This window comes from Callospermophilus lateralis, chromosome 17, assembly GCF_048772815.1.
Source record: "Callospermophilus lateralis isolate mCalLat2 chromosome 17, mCalLat2.hap1, whole genome shotgun sequence".
Classification (NCBI taxonomy): Eukaryota; Metazoa; Chordata; class Mammalia; order Rodentia; family Sciuridae; genus Callospermophilus; species Callospermophilus lateralis.
This window is the reverse complement of record NC_135321.1, coordinates 43538750-43555963: the sequence shown is the minus strand read 5'-3', so window position 1 is coordinate 43555963 and position 17214 is coordinate 43538750. Positions and strand designations below refer to the sequence as shown.

At 36.1% G+C, this 17214-nt stretch overlaps 1 protein-coding gene across 4 annotated transcripts in view; it reads left to right on the top strand.

The window, feature by feature from the left end:
- Psma8 (proteasome 20S subunit alpha 8) overlaps positions 1-16794 on the top strand; it is a 60254-nt gene extending 43460 nt beyond the window's left edge. For all 4 annotated transcript variants that reach the window (XM_076837126.1, XM_076837125.1, XM_076837124.1 and 1 more), the window contains 3 exons: positions 14303-14422; positions 14654-14716; positions 16702-16794. In XM_076837126.1, coding sequence (XP_076693241.1) covers positions 14303-14422; positions 14654-14716; positions 16702-16794 — 276 coding nt within the window. The remainder of the gene's footprint in view (positions 1-14302; positions 14423-14653; positions 14717-16701) is intronic.
- Positions 16795-17214: the final 420 nt, after the last annotated feature.

Sequence of the window (17214 nt, the reverse complement as noted above, 5' to 3'; positions counted from 1 at the left end):
TGGGATTACCACACTAACTGCAGCGATCCCGCCCTGAGGGTGGAACAAGCATCATAATCCAGATGACCCCACCTAACACTGATGAGAAAGGAAGCTGAGAATCTTTTGAACTCCATGGAAACAATTATTTAACTTTTCATTGAGATTTCTTTTTTCTTTTCTCTATTTAACTGTAATCTTAATGGTTCATAGATATTTATATATATTTATATTTGTTTTTTCTCATTTCTAGTATTTTTGAAGCTAGTTATTTTTCATGGATCAATTTGTTGTGGACTAGGATGTTAAGTATATTTCAGTTTTGGTTTCTTTTACTTTTATTAAAAAATTTTACTTTGTATGTATTTTTTACTCTCATTTATCTGTTTCCATTTCTCTTTTCTTCTACTGATGTTCAATCACTATTATTCTCTCTTTCACTCTTCCTTTATTTTTTTACTTCTATCTTCTCTGCCCCCTCCCTAGTAATCATTAGATTCTGCATCACTTCTGTTCTCTCCTTGTCTACCATTTGAAATTGTAAAACCTTTTTTGTAGATTTACTGTTTTTATTGTAGGCAGTAACTAATCACCTCATTTCTATTTATTGTGACAATTGACGTTGTAGATGTCATAGCAGGAATTTTTGATTTAATGCTTATATTGTTTGCATTGATTGTTGTTATTATTTGTCTCCCCCTAAATGGTGAGGTGCTGGAAATCTTTGGGGACACTATTAAGTCCACAGGGTAGAATCTCTACAGCCTCATATCTGTACTATTATATGCATAGAAACAAACAAAATGAAAAAGCAAGGGAGCAAATCTGCTAAAACAAACTAAGATGCTTCAACAACAGAATCCTTTGACACAATGGAAGAAACATCAGAGGAGTTTAGAATGTACATAGTTAAACTGATCTGCAAGATAAAGGACAATGTAAGGAGTGAAATCAGAAAATACAGGAAGTGAAAGATTACTTCAATAAAGAAAGATTCTGAACAAAAAATCAGAAATCCTGAAAATGAAGGAATCAATAAACCAAATAAAAAATTCAGCGGAAAGCATCACCAACAGACTAAATCATTTGGAAGACAAGACTTTCAGGCAAAGAAGACAAAATATATAATCTTGAAAATAAAGTTGACCATGGAGAAAAGAAGTTAAAGACAGTGAACCAAAGGCTGAGGTTGTGGCTCAGTGTTGGCACGCTCATCTAGCATGCATGAGGCACTTTATTCAATCCTCAGCACCACATAAAAATAAAAAATAAAAGATATTGTGTACACCTAAAACTAAAAAATAAAAAAAGTTGATGAACAAAACTTCCCAAGAAATATGGGATAACATGAAAGACCAAATTTAATATTTATCAGGATAGATGAAGGCTCAGAGATGCAAACCAAAGGAATGCACAATCTTTTCAATGAAATAGTATCAGAAAAATTCCCAAACCTAAAGAATGAAATGGAAAAGTCAAATACAGGAGCTACAGAACCCCAAATATGCAAAAGTACAATGCCTGACATACAAAATAAAGATAGGATTTTAAAGGCTTCCAGAGAAAAATAGCAGGTCATACAGGTCATATTTAGAAGAAAACTAGTCCAGATATATTTAGAAGAAAACTAGTCCAGATATCAGCTGATTTCTCAAGGAAGACATTCAAACTTCAGAGGTCGTAGAATAATAAATACCAAGCTCTGAAAGAAAATGGATGTCAGCCAAGAATACTATACCCAGCAAATTCTAATTAGGCTTTAGAATTAACCATGAAGTAAAAATCTTCCATGATAAACAAAGGGTAAAAGAATTTACAGCAAGAATTCCTGCACTATAAAACATATTCAGTAAAATATTTCATGATGAAAAATGAAAAGTGAAAGTGAAAACCAGCAAAGGGAGGAACTAAACTAAAAGAATAATGAATCAAAGGAGAAACTAATACAAATTAAAACCAGAAATGACTCAAAATGACAGGGAATAAAAATCTTTCTCAATAATAGCATTGCATGTAAATGGCCTAAACTCATCAATCAAAAGACATATACTAGTAGATTGGATTAAAAACCAAGACCCAGCAACATGCTATCTCCAAGAGACTCACCTCAAAGGCAGAGACATCCACAGACTGAAGGTAAAAGGATAGAGAAAAACATATCACTTACATGGATCATGTAAACAGGCAGAGGTTTCCATCCTCATATCAGGTAAAATGGATTTCAAGACAAATTAGAAGGGATAAAAAGGACATTTCATAACTGTTTAAGGGAATTATACATAAACAAGACATAACAATTGCAAATATTTATGCCCCAAACAATGGAACATCTATGTACATAAGACAAACCCCTTTCCATTTCAAGAATCAAATGGACCACAATAAAATAATACTGGGTGACTTTAACATGCTCTCTCATCACTGGATAGATTATAGAACTAAAAAATGCAATTAATAATTTAGATGTAACAGACATATGTAATAATTTAAGGACTGAATACATTTTCTTCTCAGCAGCATACAGATCCTTCTCTAAAATGGACCATATCTTATCCCACAAAGCAACTCTCAGCAAATATGAAAACATAGAGACAATACCTTGCATTTTATCATATCATAATGGAATGAAATTAGAAATTAAAGATAAAATAAGCTACTCTTAACATCTGGAGACTAAATAATAAATTATTTAGCAGAAAAAATCACAGATTAAATAAAAAAATACTTAGAGGTAAATGAGAATGGTAATACAATATACCAAAATTTCTGGGATCCTTTGAAGCCTGTTCTGAGAGGAAAGTTCATTGCAGTAAGCTCATTTATTAAAAGAACAGAAAGTCACCAAAAAAGTAACCTAACATTACATCTCAAAGCCTATAAAAAAAAGAACAAATCAACACCAAAATCAGTAGAAGATGGGAAGTAATTAAAATCAGTGCTGATGTTAATGAAATTGAAACAAATAAAAATTCAAAAAAAAGATGATACAAAAAGTTGGTTCTTTAAAAAAATCAAGAAAATTGATATAAACACTTAGGCAAGCTAACAAAGAGAAAACTCAAATTACTAAAATGCACTATGAAAAAGGAAATATCACAATGGACACTAGTGAAACACAGATGATAATCAGAACTTATTTGGAAAATTTATTCTCTAATGGAATGGAAAATCTTGAAGACAATGACAAATTTCTAGAAACATATGACCTGCCCAAATTGAGTCAGGAGGACATAGAAAATTTAGACAGATAAATTTCAAGCAGTGAAGTTGAAGACACCATCAAAAGCCTACCAAAGTAACTCATGAGAACAACACAAAAAAAAAACCTACCAGGAAAAAAAAAGTCCAGGACCAGATTCTCAGCCAAGTTCTACCAGACCTTTAAAGAAGAACTAACACCAATCCTCCTCAAATTATTCTATGAAATAGAAAAGGGAACCCTTCCAAACCCATTTTATGAAGCTAGTATTACCCTGATACCAAAAAACAGACAAAAACACATCAAGGAAAGAAAACTTCAGAGCAATATCCTTGATGAATACAGATGCAAAAATTCTTAGTATAATACTGGCAAGTTGCATACAAAAATATATTTAAAAGATAGAACACCATGATCAAGTGGAGTTCACCCCAGGGATGCTAGGTTGGTTCAATATCTGGAAATAAATAAACATAATTCATCACTTCAATAGCTTAAAGACAAGAATCATATGATTATCTTAATTAGATGCAACTTTTGACAAAATACAGCATCCATTCATGTTCAAATCACTAGAAAAACTAGCAACAGTAGGAACATAACTCAACATTGTAAAAGCTATATATACTAAACCCAAGGCTAGCATCATTCTAAGTGGAGAAAAATTGGAAGTGTTTTCTCTAAAAACTGGAACAAGACAGGATTGGCGTCTTTAACCACTTCTATTCAACATAGTCCTGGAAACTCTTGCCAGAGGAATCAATTAGAAGAAAGAAATTAAAGGAATATGAATAGGAAAAGAAGAACTCATACTATCCCTATTAGCTGAGGACATGATTCTATATTTAGAAGACCAAAAAAACTCCATCAGGAGACTTTTAGGACTCACAAATGAATTCAGCAAAGTAGCAGGATATAAAATTAACACCCACAAATCAATGCAGTCTTATTCATCAGTGATAAACCAATGAAAGATAGGAAAACTATCCCATTCACACTTGCCTCAAAAATAAGTATGTGGGAATTGATCTAAAAAAGGAGATGAAAGACCTTTACAATGAAAACTACAGAACACTAAAGAAAGAAATTTAAGAAAACCTTTGAAGATGAAAAGATCTCCCATGTTCTTAGATAGGCAGAATTAATATTGTCAAAATGGTCTTACTACCAAAAGCACTATACAGACTTAATACAATTCCTATTAAGGTTCCAGTGATGTTTTTCATGAAAATAGAAAAAGCACCCATGAAATTAATTTGGAAAAATAAGAGGCCCTGAATAGCCAAAGTAATACTTAGTAGAAAAACAGGAGGCATCAGAATACCAGACCTTAAACTATACTACGGAGGAATCGTAACAAAAAATGGCATGATATTGGCACCAAAACCAGACATGAAGACCAGTGGTACAGAATAGGAGACACAGAGATAAACCCACATAAATACAATTACCTCATACTAAACAAAGGTTCCATTAACATACATTGGAGAAAGGATAGCCTCTTCAACAGATGGTGCTAGGAAAACTGGAAATCCGTATGTAGCAAAATGAAATTAAACCCCGTGTCTCACCCTGATCAAAACTCAACTCAAAGTAAATCAAGGACCAGGGACCCTGTGCCTACTAGAAGAAAAAGTAGACCCAACTCTCTCCGTCATGTCAGCTTAGGAACTGAATTCTTCAACAATACTCCTAAAGCGGAAGAAGTAAAATTGAGAATATATAAATGGGATGGTATCAAAGTAAAAAGATTTTTCACAGCAAAGGAAACAATCAAGAACGTGAAGAGAGAGCCTATAGAATGGGAGGAAATCTTTGCCACTGCCCCTCAGATACAGCATTAATTTCCAGGATATGTAAAGTACTCAAAAACCACGAAAACAGGGGATACCCTGATACCAGCTATGCCTCCTTCTCCCTTGTGGGAGAAGTCTATGTTACCCTTTTCTAAATAAACCCTGCTTTGTATGCTTGCCTCAATATGCTTCTCTAATATTCAAACTTCAACATGTGGAAAAGTAAGACTTGTCAGCAGTAACCAGTGGTGTCACTACCAGCCTCAATTTTGGAGGAAGTTCCTGAAGCCCTTTTCAATCTGTCTCTTGGGTTTCTGTGCTACACTGGAGCTGAAAAAAAATATAAGGGGAACACTAAGCATCCTGAAATCCAGAAAGTGTGAAGCTATCTGGATCTGAAAAAAAATTTTAAGGGAAGGTTTCAAGCTACAAATTCTTTTAAATATAAACCTGTGAATATTCAATTCAGGTTTTCATTGTAGGTTTCTGTGCTACACTGGAGCTGAAAAAAATATATACATGGGGAACACTAAGCATCCTGAAAGCCAGAAAATGGAACCATTGACATTAAGGGATGTGGTCATTGATTTTTCAGAAGAGGAATGGAAATGCCTGGACCCTTCTCGGCAGACTTTATATGGAGATGTGATGTTAGAGATCTGTAGAAACCTACTCTTTATTGGTATGACTTCTAATCCAAACCAAGAATTTTCAGAACACGAAATAAAATATTTTATGCAAAACATGATAAAGAACAGGTATGAATACCAAGACAGTTAATACTTAATTTTAAACAAGAAATAGAAATTAAAAGAGAAGAAAGTTCAGAAAATTTTTAATAAAGAGAAAAAAATCATGAAAATTATTTATACACAAAATTACAAATTTATCAGGTTACATTATTACAAACATCTCAGAAGACTGACTCCTCAACTTCTGACAGCCACTTTTTGTTTGGTTAAAATTTTTAAGTTCATTATTGTAATTTTAAAATATTTACTACTCAGTATTTTGTATAAAATCACTACAATGCACAGTATTTTCAAATGCAAAAACATGTATCAAACTACATATATATTCAATGTTTACAGACCAATATAAAGCTGAGTCTTTAAAATACCTTCAGGAAAATAAATACTCAACCAGTTTAGTAAGCTTTAAAAATAAAACTAGAATAGAAATGGGCATTTTAGTGAAAAAAATCTAAACAGTAATAAAATGCTTATTAATCAGTTATGTTTTAACTTTTAATAATCTTTATGTGATTGCACATTAGATAAAAGATAAAAGTCTATAGATCACTAATACAAAATTGTAATATTCTAATGTGTTTGTTTTATGAAGTTATAACAAGATGATTTTGTACACAATATATAAAAAATCCCACCAAAACAATAAATAACCTAATTTAATAAACGGGCAAAGGAACTTACCAGGCATATCGCAAAAGAAGAAATACTATCAGTCAACAAATATATGAAAAAATGCCCAACATCTCTAGCAATTAAAGAAGTGCAAATTAAAACTACCCTGAGATTTCATCTCACTCCAGTCAGAATGGCAATTATCAAGAATATAAATAATAATAAATGTTAGTGAGGATGTGGAGGAAAATACACACTCATACATTGCTGGTAGGGCTCCAAATTGGTGTACCCAGTCTGGAAAGTAATATGGAGATTCCTCAGAAAATTTTTTCAATGTATACCCAAAGGGCTTAAAATTAGAATACTATAGTGACACAACTACATCAGTGTTTATAGCAGGTCAATTCACAATAGCTAAGCTATGGAACCAACCTAGGTGCCCTTCAACAGATGAGTTGATAAACAAAATGTGCTGTATATACACAGTGAAATATTACTTAGCCATAAAAATGAATGAAATGATGGCATTTGCTGGTAAATGAATGGATCTGGAGACTATCATGCTAAGTGAAATAAGCCAAACCCCAAAAAACCAAAGGGCAAATGTTCTCTGATATGCAGATTCTAATGCACAATGGGGGGGGTGGTGCCCTGGGGAAGAGTATAAGTTCACTGGATTAGACAAAGGGAAGTGAAGGGAAGGGGGGGGTAGATGGGAATAGGAAAGACAGTAGAATGAATTGATAACTTTCTTAATGTTCATATATGAATACACGACCAGTGTAGCTCCATATCATATACAACCACAAGAATGGGAAGTTACATTCCATGTATGTATAATATGTCAAAATATGCTATAATGCCATGTATATCTAAAAACAACAAATTAAGAAGTCAACCTAAAAATACTCTTTTATCTTTCACTAAAGAAAAAAAAAAAAAGGAAGATCCAAGCCTTGGTCAATCACACTACATCTTTCAAGCTCATCATAACAAGCAACATGAACTTAATGACTGTGCCAGTTCTCCATGCTCTTCAAAATGCCATAATCAAAACAGAGGACCCAGATGGACCAATGGGTTATCCTAGTACCAAGAAACCCTAAACTTGGGGAAGGTACCACTTTTATAGTAGGTAGTGATCAAGTCTCCTCTTTCTGCAGGGAGACATTACCTCCTATTTCAAGGTTGTTTGCTACTAACATGGTCCTGACATATTCCTCTGCCCCATCAACAGTAATCAGATACTTGAATCCATGGCATCCCATGTGGTGAGCCGCTTCTGCAGATTATGGTCGCCATTGCAGGATGGCGCTGGCTCCACTGTGGTCTGTAACAAACAACTTCTTGTTTGGGAGAGTTGGTGCATGGTTTTTCAGCACCCTGTGAGAAAGTTCCACGTGGCAGCTTCGCATTGGGGCTTGGGATGCTTTATTAAGGCTGGGAGGAGCATCCGACCAGGAATTAGAAGAAATATCAAGAGCCTGAATAAACTGCTGAAAGAAGATTCCTGAGTTGCGTCTTCCTTGCGGACAAGGGGTCGCGACAATCCCAGCCCCTTTTTTGGGGGGAGGGGGGAGACAGGTTCTTTCTAATTTGCTTAGGGCCTCACTAAATTGCTGAAGCTGGTCTCTAACTTGTGATCCTCCTGATTTACCTTCCTGAGTTGCTGTAATTACAGCACCACTGTGACTGGCTCTTTTGAACTTCTGAAGCATTTGTAGTTATTAAAAAAAAAAAAGTAATGTTTTTTGTTTTTGTTTTTGTTTTGGTACCAGGGATTGAACTCAGGGGTACTCTACTGCTGAACCACATCCCCAGTCCTATTTTGTATTTTATTTAGAGACAGGGTCTCACTAAATTGCTTAGTGCCTGGCCATTGTTGAGGTTGACTTTGAACTTGAGATATTCCTGCCTCAGCCTAGGAGCCACTGGGATTACAGGCGTGTGCCAGTGTGCCAGCAAGTAATGCTTTCCTTTTTTGCTTATTTTATTTTCTCTCTTAACTAAAAACTTATGAGGGAAAGTTTATGTCTTAAGCATTTAAGGTTTGTTTTACAGTAATCACTACTCATGTTTTATGGTTAAAACACTTAGAGCCTTCAGAGCATGAAATTCTACTTCCAAGTGCCTTTTTCTGTAGTCCTGTTTTATTGATTTTTTTCAAAATAATATAGACATTTAATTGAGGGAATTAATAGGTTTTTGCTTAGTAGTTCTGAAATCTAGCATGGCTGGGTGCAGTGTCCCACACATATAATCCCAGTTGCCACACTCTGGGCACAAAATAACCGAGCCGCCAAGAGGCACTTGTAGGTTCAAACAGGAATTCCTTTATTGCCCGAACTTCACCAGCACTCCTCATGCTCGCACTCCCCGGGAACTCTCTACGCCCTCCACCGGGCGGAGAGCACTCAACGGCACCCTGTGAGAACCCAACGGGAAACTCCGCAAGAACTCAAAAGTAGTGGGCACCGGAGGCAGCAGGAGCCACCCTATTGCTGGACAGCAGGGGTCCAAATACAACTGAATACACAGCCTGCCCCAATCCAGCATCATCCAGTCACAGCAATTATACACAGCTTAACTTAATTATCATCATCTTAATGGCTCACTGGCGTCACCTCTCAACCACTCCTTCTGACAATGCCAGGCGCCATCCCAACTCGGCTGTGGCTCTCAACATCAGTGACTCTGGAGACTGAAGCAAGAAGATTGTAAATTCAAAATCAGCCTCAGCAGTTTAGTGAAACCCTGTCTCAAAGTTAAAGAAAAGAAAAGGCTGGTGATATAGCTAGGTGCTAAAGTGCCCCTGGGTTCAATCCCTCGTACCAAAAAACAAACAAACAAAATAACCCTGTACCACTTTAAAGAGACACACATCCATAGACTTAAGACCCCCTGTGACTAAGAGTATTAATGATTTATAAAGGGACACGTTTTGCTGTTCTGGGTATGAACCATAGCACTTAAAAGTGTGAGTAAAGTTAATGTGTTGCTTATTTAAGAATAGTATTTTTTATTTTATTTAGAGACAGGGTCTCACTAAGTTGCTTAGTGCCTTGCCATTGCTGAGGTTGACTTTGAACTTAAGATATTCCTGCCTCAGCCTTAAAGTGTTTTTCTTTTGCAAGGCAGCTTTGCACATCAGTATAACCACCAATGCTCAAAGTATTTTTCTTTTGATGCATTAAATAAAGTAAACAAACTCTCTAGCTAGATAATTTGAGGAGATGTTTCTTTAAAATTTTTCAATAATTTTCATTATTGAAATACTTTTGGGTCTTCTGAAAGTATCTATAAATTTTTTAAATGCAGGTAAAATAGTAGTGTCCAAAATTCCTTAAATTTAGAACTCTCTTCATAGATCCTCTTTCTGTACTTTAGTACTCTGTGAAATCCACTTTGGAAAATGTTGCTGTAAGGACAGAATCTCGGGGCAGAAAATACTTCAAAGAATGTTTAATATAACCATTAAATTCACTGTGTTGAAAACAGCCTGTTTTGCTTTCAAAAGATAATGGAAATTATGATTAACTTGATTTATTATGGGCAAAGTTCCTTATTTGTTACCATATCTATTTTTCTTATATGGGAGAATATGTTCAAGATTCACTGTAGGAGTCAGAAAGTCTTCAGTTAAGAAAGTTGCCTGACCTCTGTCAATTGAGGCCTCAGTCTTCCTGAAGTCACACAACCTCAAGGAAAGTCATCCAGGGGACTAGAGGACCTGGCCTTGACTTCCTCAATGTGTGTTTCATGAGAACCATGATCACTGGCAGAAAACACAGGCAGTAAAGAACAGGACAGAAAAGTAATTTCTAGACTTTGAAAGATTATTACAAATTAAGTTCCATTTAAAAACCAGCTCCAAAAAGAGGCAGTTATTTTTAGGAAATTTCTTAGGAAGTGCTGTTGGGATGAGCATCTGTTGAAGGGTAGAAGGAAGAGTTGGGCCACCTATGGCACAGTCTCAGTACAGACTTCAAATGACCCCATTGGAAGCTCTGTATCTGTGGTGGCTCTTCAGAGTTGTTCCAGGTTGGAGTCGTTGGTTAGGGCTGCCTCTGAAAGAGCCATAACCTTACACAAGGCAGCGCATGTTAATCTAGGAACTTTCCAAGGAGGGTTAAGGGCTGTGGCCTTCTGCCGGTAGTATTTTCATAGCTGCAAGAATAAAATTGCAGGGCGTGGTGGCACATGCCTGTGATCCCAGTGGCTTGAGAGGCTGAGGCAGGAGGATCGTGAGTTCAAAGCCAGCCTCAACAAAAGCAGGGCTGGGGATGTGGCTCAGTTGTTGAGTGCCTCTGAGTTCAACCCCCAGGACAAAAAAAAAAAAAAAAAAAGAAGAAGAAGAAGAAAAAAAGTTTTTATTTCTGAAGGAGTTTGAGGTAGTATGTCACAGGATCAGGCTCAGTGGGTTATTAATGAGGTATTTATTTTTAAATTTTTTTTAATATTTATTTTTTAGTTGTACCTTTTTTTAAATTTATTTTTATGTGGTGTTGAGGATTGAACCCAGGGCCTCCCACATGCTAAGCAAGTGCTCTACTGCTGAGCCACAACTCCAGCCCTACTAACAACAAAGACCTGACAACACTTAACACATAAGGATTGATTTTTCTCACATAATAAGAAGTTTGAAGATGCTGGCATTTTGCTTTTTTTTTTTTTTTAACTCTTTTCCCCATGCCCTCAACGTGGCTGCTAGACCTCCAGCCAACCTGTGTGAATTCCAAGCAGCAAAGATTTCCAGAAGCTCCATTATACTTGTGCTTTTTACCTATTCATTAGCACACACTAGACAATGACATTTTTCTGCAGTCACATTATCTAGAGGTCTGTCACAAAGGAAAAATGAATATTAAATTTGACACTGTTAGTATTTGCCACATTAAAAAAAATCATGTGCTATGCAGATAGGAAGGAAAAACATTGCAAAACTATCAGAGCCTTTATTGAAATAGGCTAGAGTAGGTGATGGGGGCAGAGGATATGAGTGTTAGAACAGGCTAGATCTTAGGAAACCAGTCTGGAAGGTAAGAGTTGAAGTTCGTTTTCTTATTGTTGTTACGTCGTACTAGGGATTGAACCCAGAAGCATCTACCACTGAGATACATCCCTAATACTTTTTATATTTTATTTTGAGGCCAAATCTCACTGAGTTACCCAGGCTGGCCATCAACTTGCAGTCTTCCTGCCTCAGCCTCCTAAGTAGTTTAGATTATAGATGTGAGCTTCTCTGCCCTGTTAAGAGTTAAAGAATTTTAACATCAGCATTTGGAGAAGGTAGACAAAAAAGCCACCAGGAATTTACAGGGTGACCTTAAGGACCCAGTGATTTTTAAAAAAAGATATGTATTTTTTGGTTGTAGTTGGATACAATGCCTTTATTTATTTTTATGTGGTGCTGAGGATTGAACCCAGCACCTCACATGTGTTAGGTGAGCACTCTACCGCTGAGCCACATCCCCAGCCCCCAGTGATATTTTTGGATAAACCACTATTAAAGTGCCTTGCTGGGCAGCAACCAGCTGCAAAAAAACAAAACAACAAAATACTATAAGCACCTGGGTACAGAGCACACAGTTGCAACAGCAGCGACTCAGTGCTAAGGCAGGAGAATCACAAACTAGAAATACCCTGTCTCAAAATAAAAAATGAAAAGGACTGGGGTCATAGATCAGTGGTAGAGCACCCCTGGGTTCAAGCCCCAGTACTGCAAGAATCAAAAATAAATACAAAGACATAGAAGCAAGTACAATCCAAAATCACAGGCTTTCCCTATGAGCTTAGAAAAGTTTCAGGGCTGCAAAATTTTATGTAAAAATTCACAGCTACTTATTTTAATCCTCTGAAATATAATAATGTAGAAAAAAGTGAAGTAGAAAAATCTTTCTACTAGCCAGAGCAGTGTAATCTCATGTAGTAAAAAGATATATTTTCATGACCACTTCCTAAAATCTGCTTTGAGATTCCTTTCCTGTGATCACAGTAGAGCTGTTATGACATTCCCCCCATTTAACACCAGTAAAATGATGGGGCTTTCTGCTGATTCTTTCCCCTCTATAGATCATCATAACAAAGGGGCATAAGGCAAGACATGTATAGAGTTAAATGCATGACTTGTTGATTTAGACCACTTGGTTTCAAAACCCAGTTCTGTGTGATTTAGGGCAAGATTACTGGAGCCAATAGTTATCAGGGATTGTTTAAAAGCTACTTGAGCCAGGTGAGGTGACATACACCTAAAATCCCAGCTACTCAGGAAGCTGAAGCATGAGGACCTCAAGTTTGAGGCCAGCCTCAGAAATTTAGCAAGACCCTGTCTCAAAAAATAAAAAGCACTGGGGACATAGCTCAGTGGTAAACACCTGGTTCAATTCCTAGTAGCAAAATAAAAAAGAGATTTGAGACATTTGGTTGTCACAACTTCTATGGGGTGTGGGGGAGTATATGAGTCAGTTTTTCACCTCTGACCAAAATATCTGATAAAAAAAAAAACTAAGAGCTGGGCACTGTGGTGCATACGTATAATCCCAGCAGCTCAGGAGGCTGAGGCAGGAGGACCACAAGTTCAAGCCAGCTTCAGCAATTTAGTGAGGCCAGAGTAATTTAGCAAAACCTGTCTCAAAAAAAATTATTTTTTTAAACAGCTGGGGATGTGGCTCAGTTGTTAAGTGCCCTTGGGATGGAATGTTGTGTTGGTACCAAAAAACAAACAAACAAACAAACAAACAAACTTAGAAGAGGTTGGCTAGTTGCATTGCTCTGGGTTTAAGGTAAGACATATCATGGCAGAAGATGGCAGAGGATGCTGCTCAACTTATGGCAGCCAGAAAGCAGAGAAAGGAAGAAACTGGGAAAAGATAATCCTTCCATCCCCCACCCCCCACTATGACCTGCTTACTTCAACCAAATCCCACCTATCATCCAGCCATCAATAGATTCATCCACTGATGGGGTTAGAGCCCTTGTGATCCAATCACTTCTCAAAATCCCCACCTCTGGACATTACTGCATTGGGGACATATGATACGTTAGGAGACATTGCATATATATAACAAAGTGCCTCTGGCATCCAATTAGTAAAGGCTGCTAAATATCCTACAACTCACAGGACAGCCCACAACAAATTATCTGGCCAAAATACTAATAGTGCTGAGGCTCAGAAATCCTATTTTAGCCTTTCCAAGCCTCCATTTTGTCATCCAAGAATTGGAGTTCATAATCATTTTTATGATGGTTAAATGAGACAATCCACTTAAAACAGCATGATTTCTAGCCCTTAAGTGCTCTGTTAATATGAATTATCATCCTAATCATCCTAATCTAAACTGATCGGGGTATTTAATCTGAATTAAAAGAACACACTAATTGCTACCTATAGCCATGCAACTAGGGAAATCAGTTTACCTCTTTCCTTCATCTGAGGGAAATTTCTAAAGAATAGGAAATGGACAGAAGCCCTTGTTGCTTATAGAGTCAAAGAAATAAAGAGTAAGTGACCAGTACACCTTATTCAAAGTACATATTTAGTCTAAGAAAATGCTGTTTGGTTCTATTCATGTTAATAGTTTTCTTTTTCACATTGACATTAATGTCTTTTTTATCTCTTCCTTTTGCATCCTATTGAAAAGTTATACCTCCTTTCTTCTCCATACCTTTTGGAGTTTCAACTTTTTCAGTGTTTTCTAATGACTGAAAAAAGACTTTTATGAAGGACTTAGGAGCCATTGAACTAATATAAAGCATTTATCAGGACAAAACATTGGTATATTTGCAAATAAAAGTAATGTCACCATTATGGATTATTCATATAATAACCAAATGAGTTTGTGAGATGTTTACTAAGTTACCAAGTCCATAATTTTTACTAAGAAATAAAAACCTTCAAAATCCTAACTTTAAAATCATAAATTCATTTATATTGTAATGATATTAATTATTATTTTTTAAAGGCAAATGCAATAGGCCGAAGTGCTAAAACTGTTCGAGAATTTCTAGAAAAGAATTACACAGAAGATGCTATAGCAAATGACAACGAAGCTATTAAATTAGCAATAAGAGCTTTGCTAGAAGTAAGTGATCACATTCAGAAAACTAGCTACTTTTCCTCATCCATTTTAATTTACTAAACACATTTACTGAATGATTGTGTGTGTGTGTGTGTGTGTGTGTGTGTGTGTGTGTGTGTGTTTAGTGCTGGGGATCAAGCTCAGGGACTTGCCCGTGCTAGGCACACAATTGTACCATTGAACTAGACCCCGAGCCAGCTGAAGTAGTTCTGATATATACTTGTTCTACATTAGGTTGTCCAGTCTGGTGGAAAAAACATTGAACTGGCTATAATAAGAAGAAATCAACCTTTGAAGGTATGTTATTAACCAAAGAAGAAAAAATATCAGTAATATAGTTTTGTAAAGGTCGGGCGAACGTCGGAGGAAAAGACCACCAAGAGACTGTCTCGTGCAACAGCAAAGGGTTTATTGGGGATCCAGCATGCTGGGGCTCTGAGCTCACTTCAGAGAAGCAAAGAAAAAAGAGCCCCGAGAACGATTTAAGCAGAGTTTATATACATTCTTTGGAGAGGGCAGGGACTTTACATACATCATAGCATCCCTTAGCAAATCATCACATACCGAGGGAAAATCAAGTAACAACTCTAAAACATGATTAGCACATTCACTGGCGGGAACAGGTCGGGTGGGGGTGATTGGTCAGTACTAAGAAGGGGTATACATTCAAACTGATTGGTTTAAGCCCTGAGGTGTATACGTGCGGGACTGCACGGCTTCTGAGGAAAGGTGGTTGTTCTCGTTGAGCAACTAGGTGGTCAGGGAAGATTTCGACACACATCTAATGGGCAGTTCCGGGAATTGTTTTACTGCCACATGAATTTTAGGTTCCGAATGCAACTTAAAAACTTTTCAGGACAAACCTTATTCTTTCAGTTTGAGAAGTTAAAATGTTGAAACTATGAATCTTCATTTTAAGTGTCAGATATCCTTTCATACCCTTTGACACCATGATGACTTCTGTTTTATATAGTATTAGCTTCTGAAAGCTAATGCACTAATTTATACATACTCATTGGAAGCAGTTATGAGTCCCGGGCTCTTTTTGAAGACTTAGAGGTACTTGATCTCTACCTCCACCATTTACTGTGTTTCTGTAAGGAAGGCTTACTGAGCCAGCCCCCTAGCCATTAGAGAACATGTACCCTCTGTAAATTCATTGCTTAAGAGAGCAGTTACTCTTCCTGTCTTTTAGATCTCCTGAATGTATCAGTGTCATTCAGCTACTACTTTTATATAATTGTTGGGGCTCCAGGTTTCTAACATAAATGTTATCCTTCCTTATATCAAGGAAACTCCTACCCTCTTCTGATTGTGTACTGGTTTGGGGGTTTGTTTCGGCTTCGTTTTTTTGCCATGCTGGGGATTGCACCCAGAGCCTTGTGTGCACTAAGCACAGGCTCTACTACTGAGCTGTGTCCTCAGCCTCTGTCTGCTGGTTTTGATCTATTTTTCTACATTTCACCTGGAGCTCCTTGAACCTCTGTCAGGCTTACATTTTAGTCCCTAGCATGATAATCTTTCCATACCTCTTTTGTGACAAATCTGACATTATCTATATGCCTTTTCCAGCCATTATGGATTAAAACCCTTGAGCCACAAAATAAACTGTTCCGAGTATTTTGATAGAGGACTTATTGGCTAAAATAGCATTTGGAATAGGGTCCATTAGGTAAAACTCTGTTCAGTCTAGTTTGCCAGCAAACTCTCTAGCTGAGAGTACAAAGGCACTCAAATCATGGAAAATTACATTTAAAATATATAAAATATAATATGTCCAGGTAGTATGTTTTACAGATTATTGACAAATATAGACTTTCTGCCACATATCTTATTGGTGAAATAAAAAGAATTCTGGAATTGAAATCAGAGTCACAGAGACCTGATTTTTAAACCCTCTTGAATTTTTGACCAGATAAATAAACTTTATGAATTTAAACTTCCTTATATTGCAAAATCTGGTGGCATATTAATTGCCAAAATTACTCTGTTTTCTTAACATCTTTGACAATATTTCTTCTCATTAAGTTGCTTATTTTTTTCAAATTCCAGATTCTCTTTTTTTTATTATTAAGATAATTAAATTTATCTTAATATCTTTACAATAATTATTACACATATGTGGCTTTTAAACTTTTTGAACCATTTTGTTGTACACTTGAAGGTATAAAATGCAAAATTATAAGCAAAATATAAGCTTATGAAAATGGGATTGCTTCATGTTGTAAATATTTAGACATTGGCATAATTGAAATTTGCTTTATTTTTTTTTTTCTTTTCAGATGTTTAGTGCTAAAGAAATTGAGTTACAAGTAACTGAAATAGAAAAGGAAAAGGAAGAAGCAGAGAAGAAAAAATCAAAGAAGAATGCCTAATTCTTAGAATGAGCACTGGGAGCTTTTAATGTTTTGCTGTACTGCTTGGAATTACTTAATGAAGAGTTAAAAGAAATAAGTTAGTTTGCAGTATTACCTTTAGTACTCAAATGTGCTACTTTGAGAATGCCAAATTTGTGGCTGTCTTCAGTCTTACATAGATTGGTGTGAAGGTTTCTTTAGATAAACAGATTTAATTAAGAAAAAAATTCTAATTTTAAGAAATGAGTAATTTGGGTGAAGTTTGAGTATTCACCCTCAGTTAGAGAGCTGGCTGTTCCACAATAAATTGAATATAATATTGAGTTGCATTTATTTTTTCCTAGTTTATTCTCTGTTATTTATTCATTCAAGAAGATATTAGAAGGACTGTATATACAATTAGAGAAACCAATGGAGAGGAAAAAAAACAACAGTTTC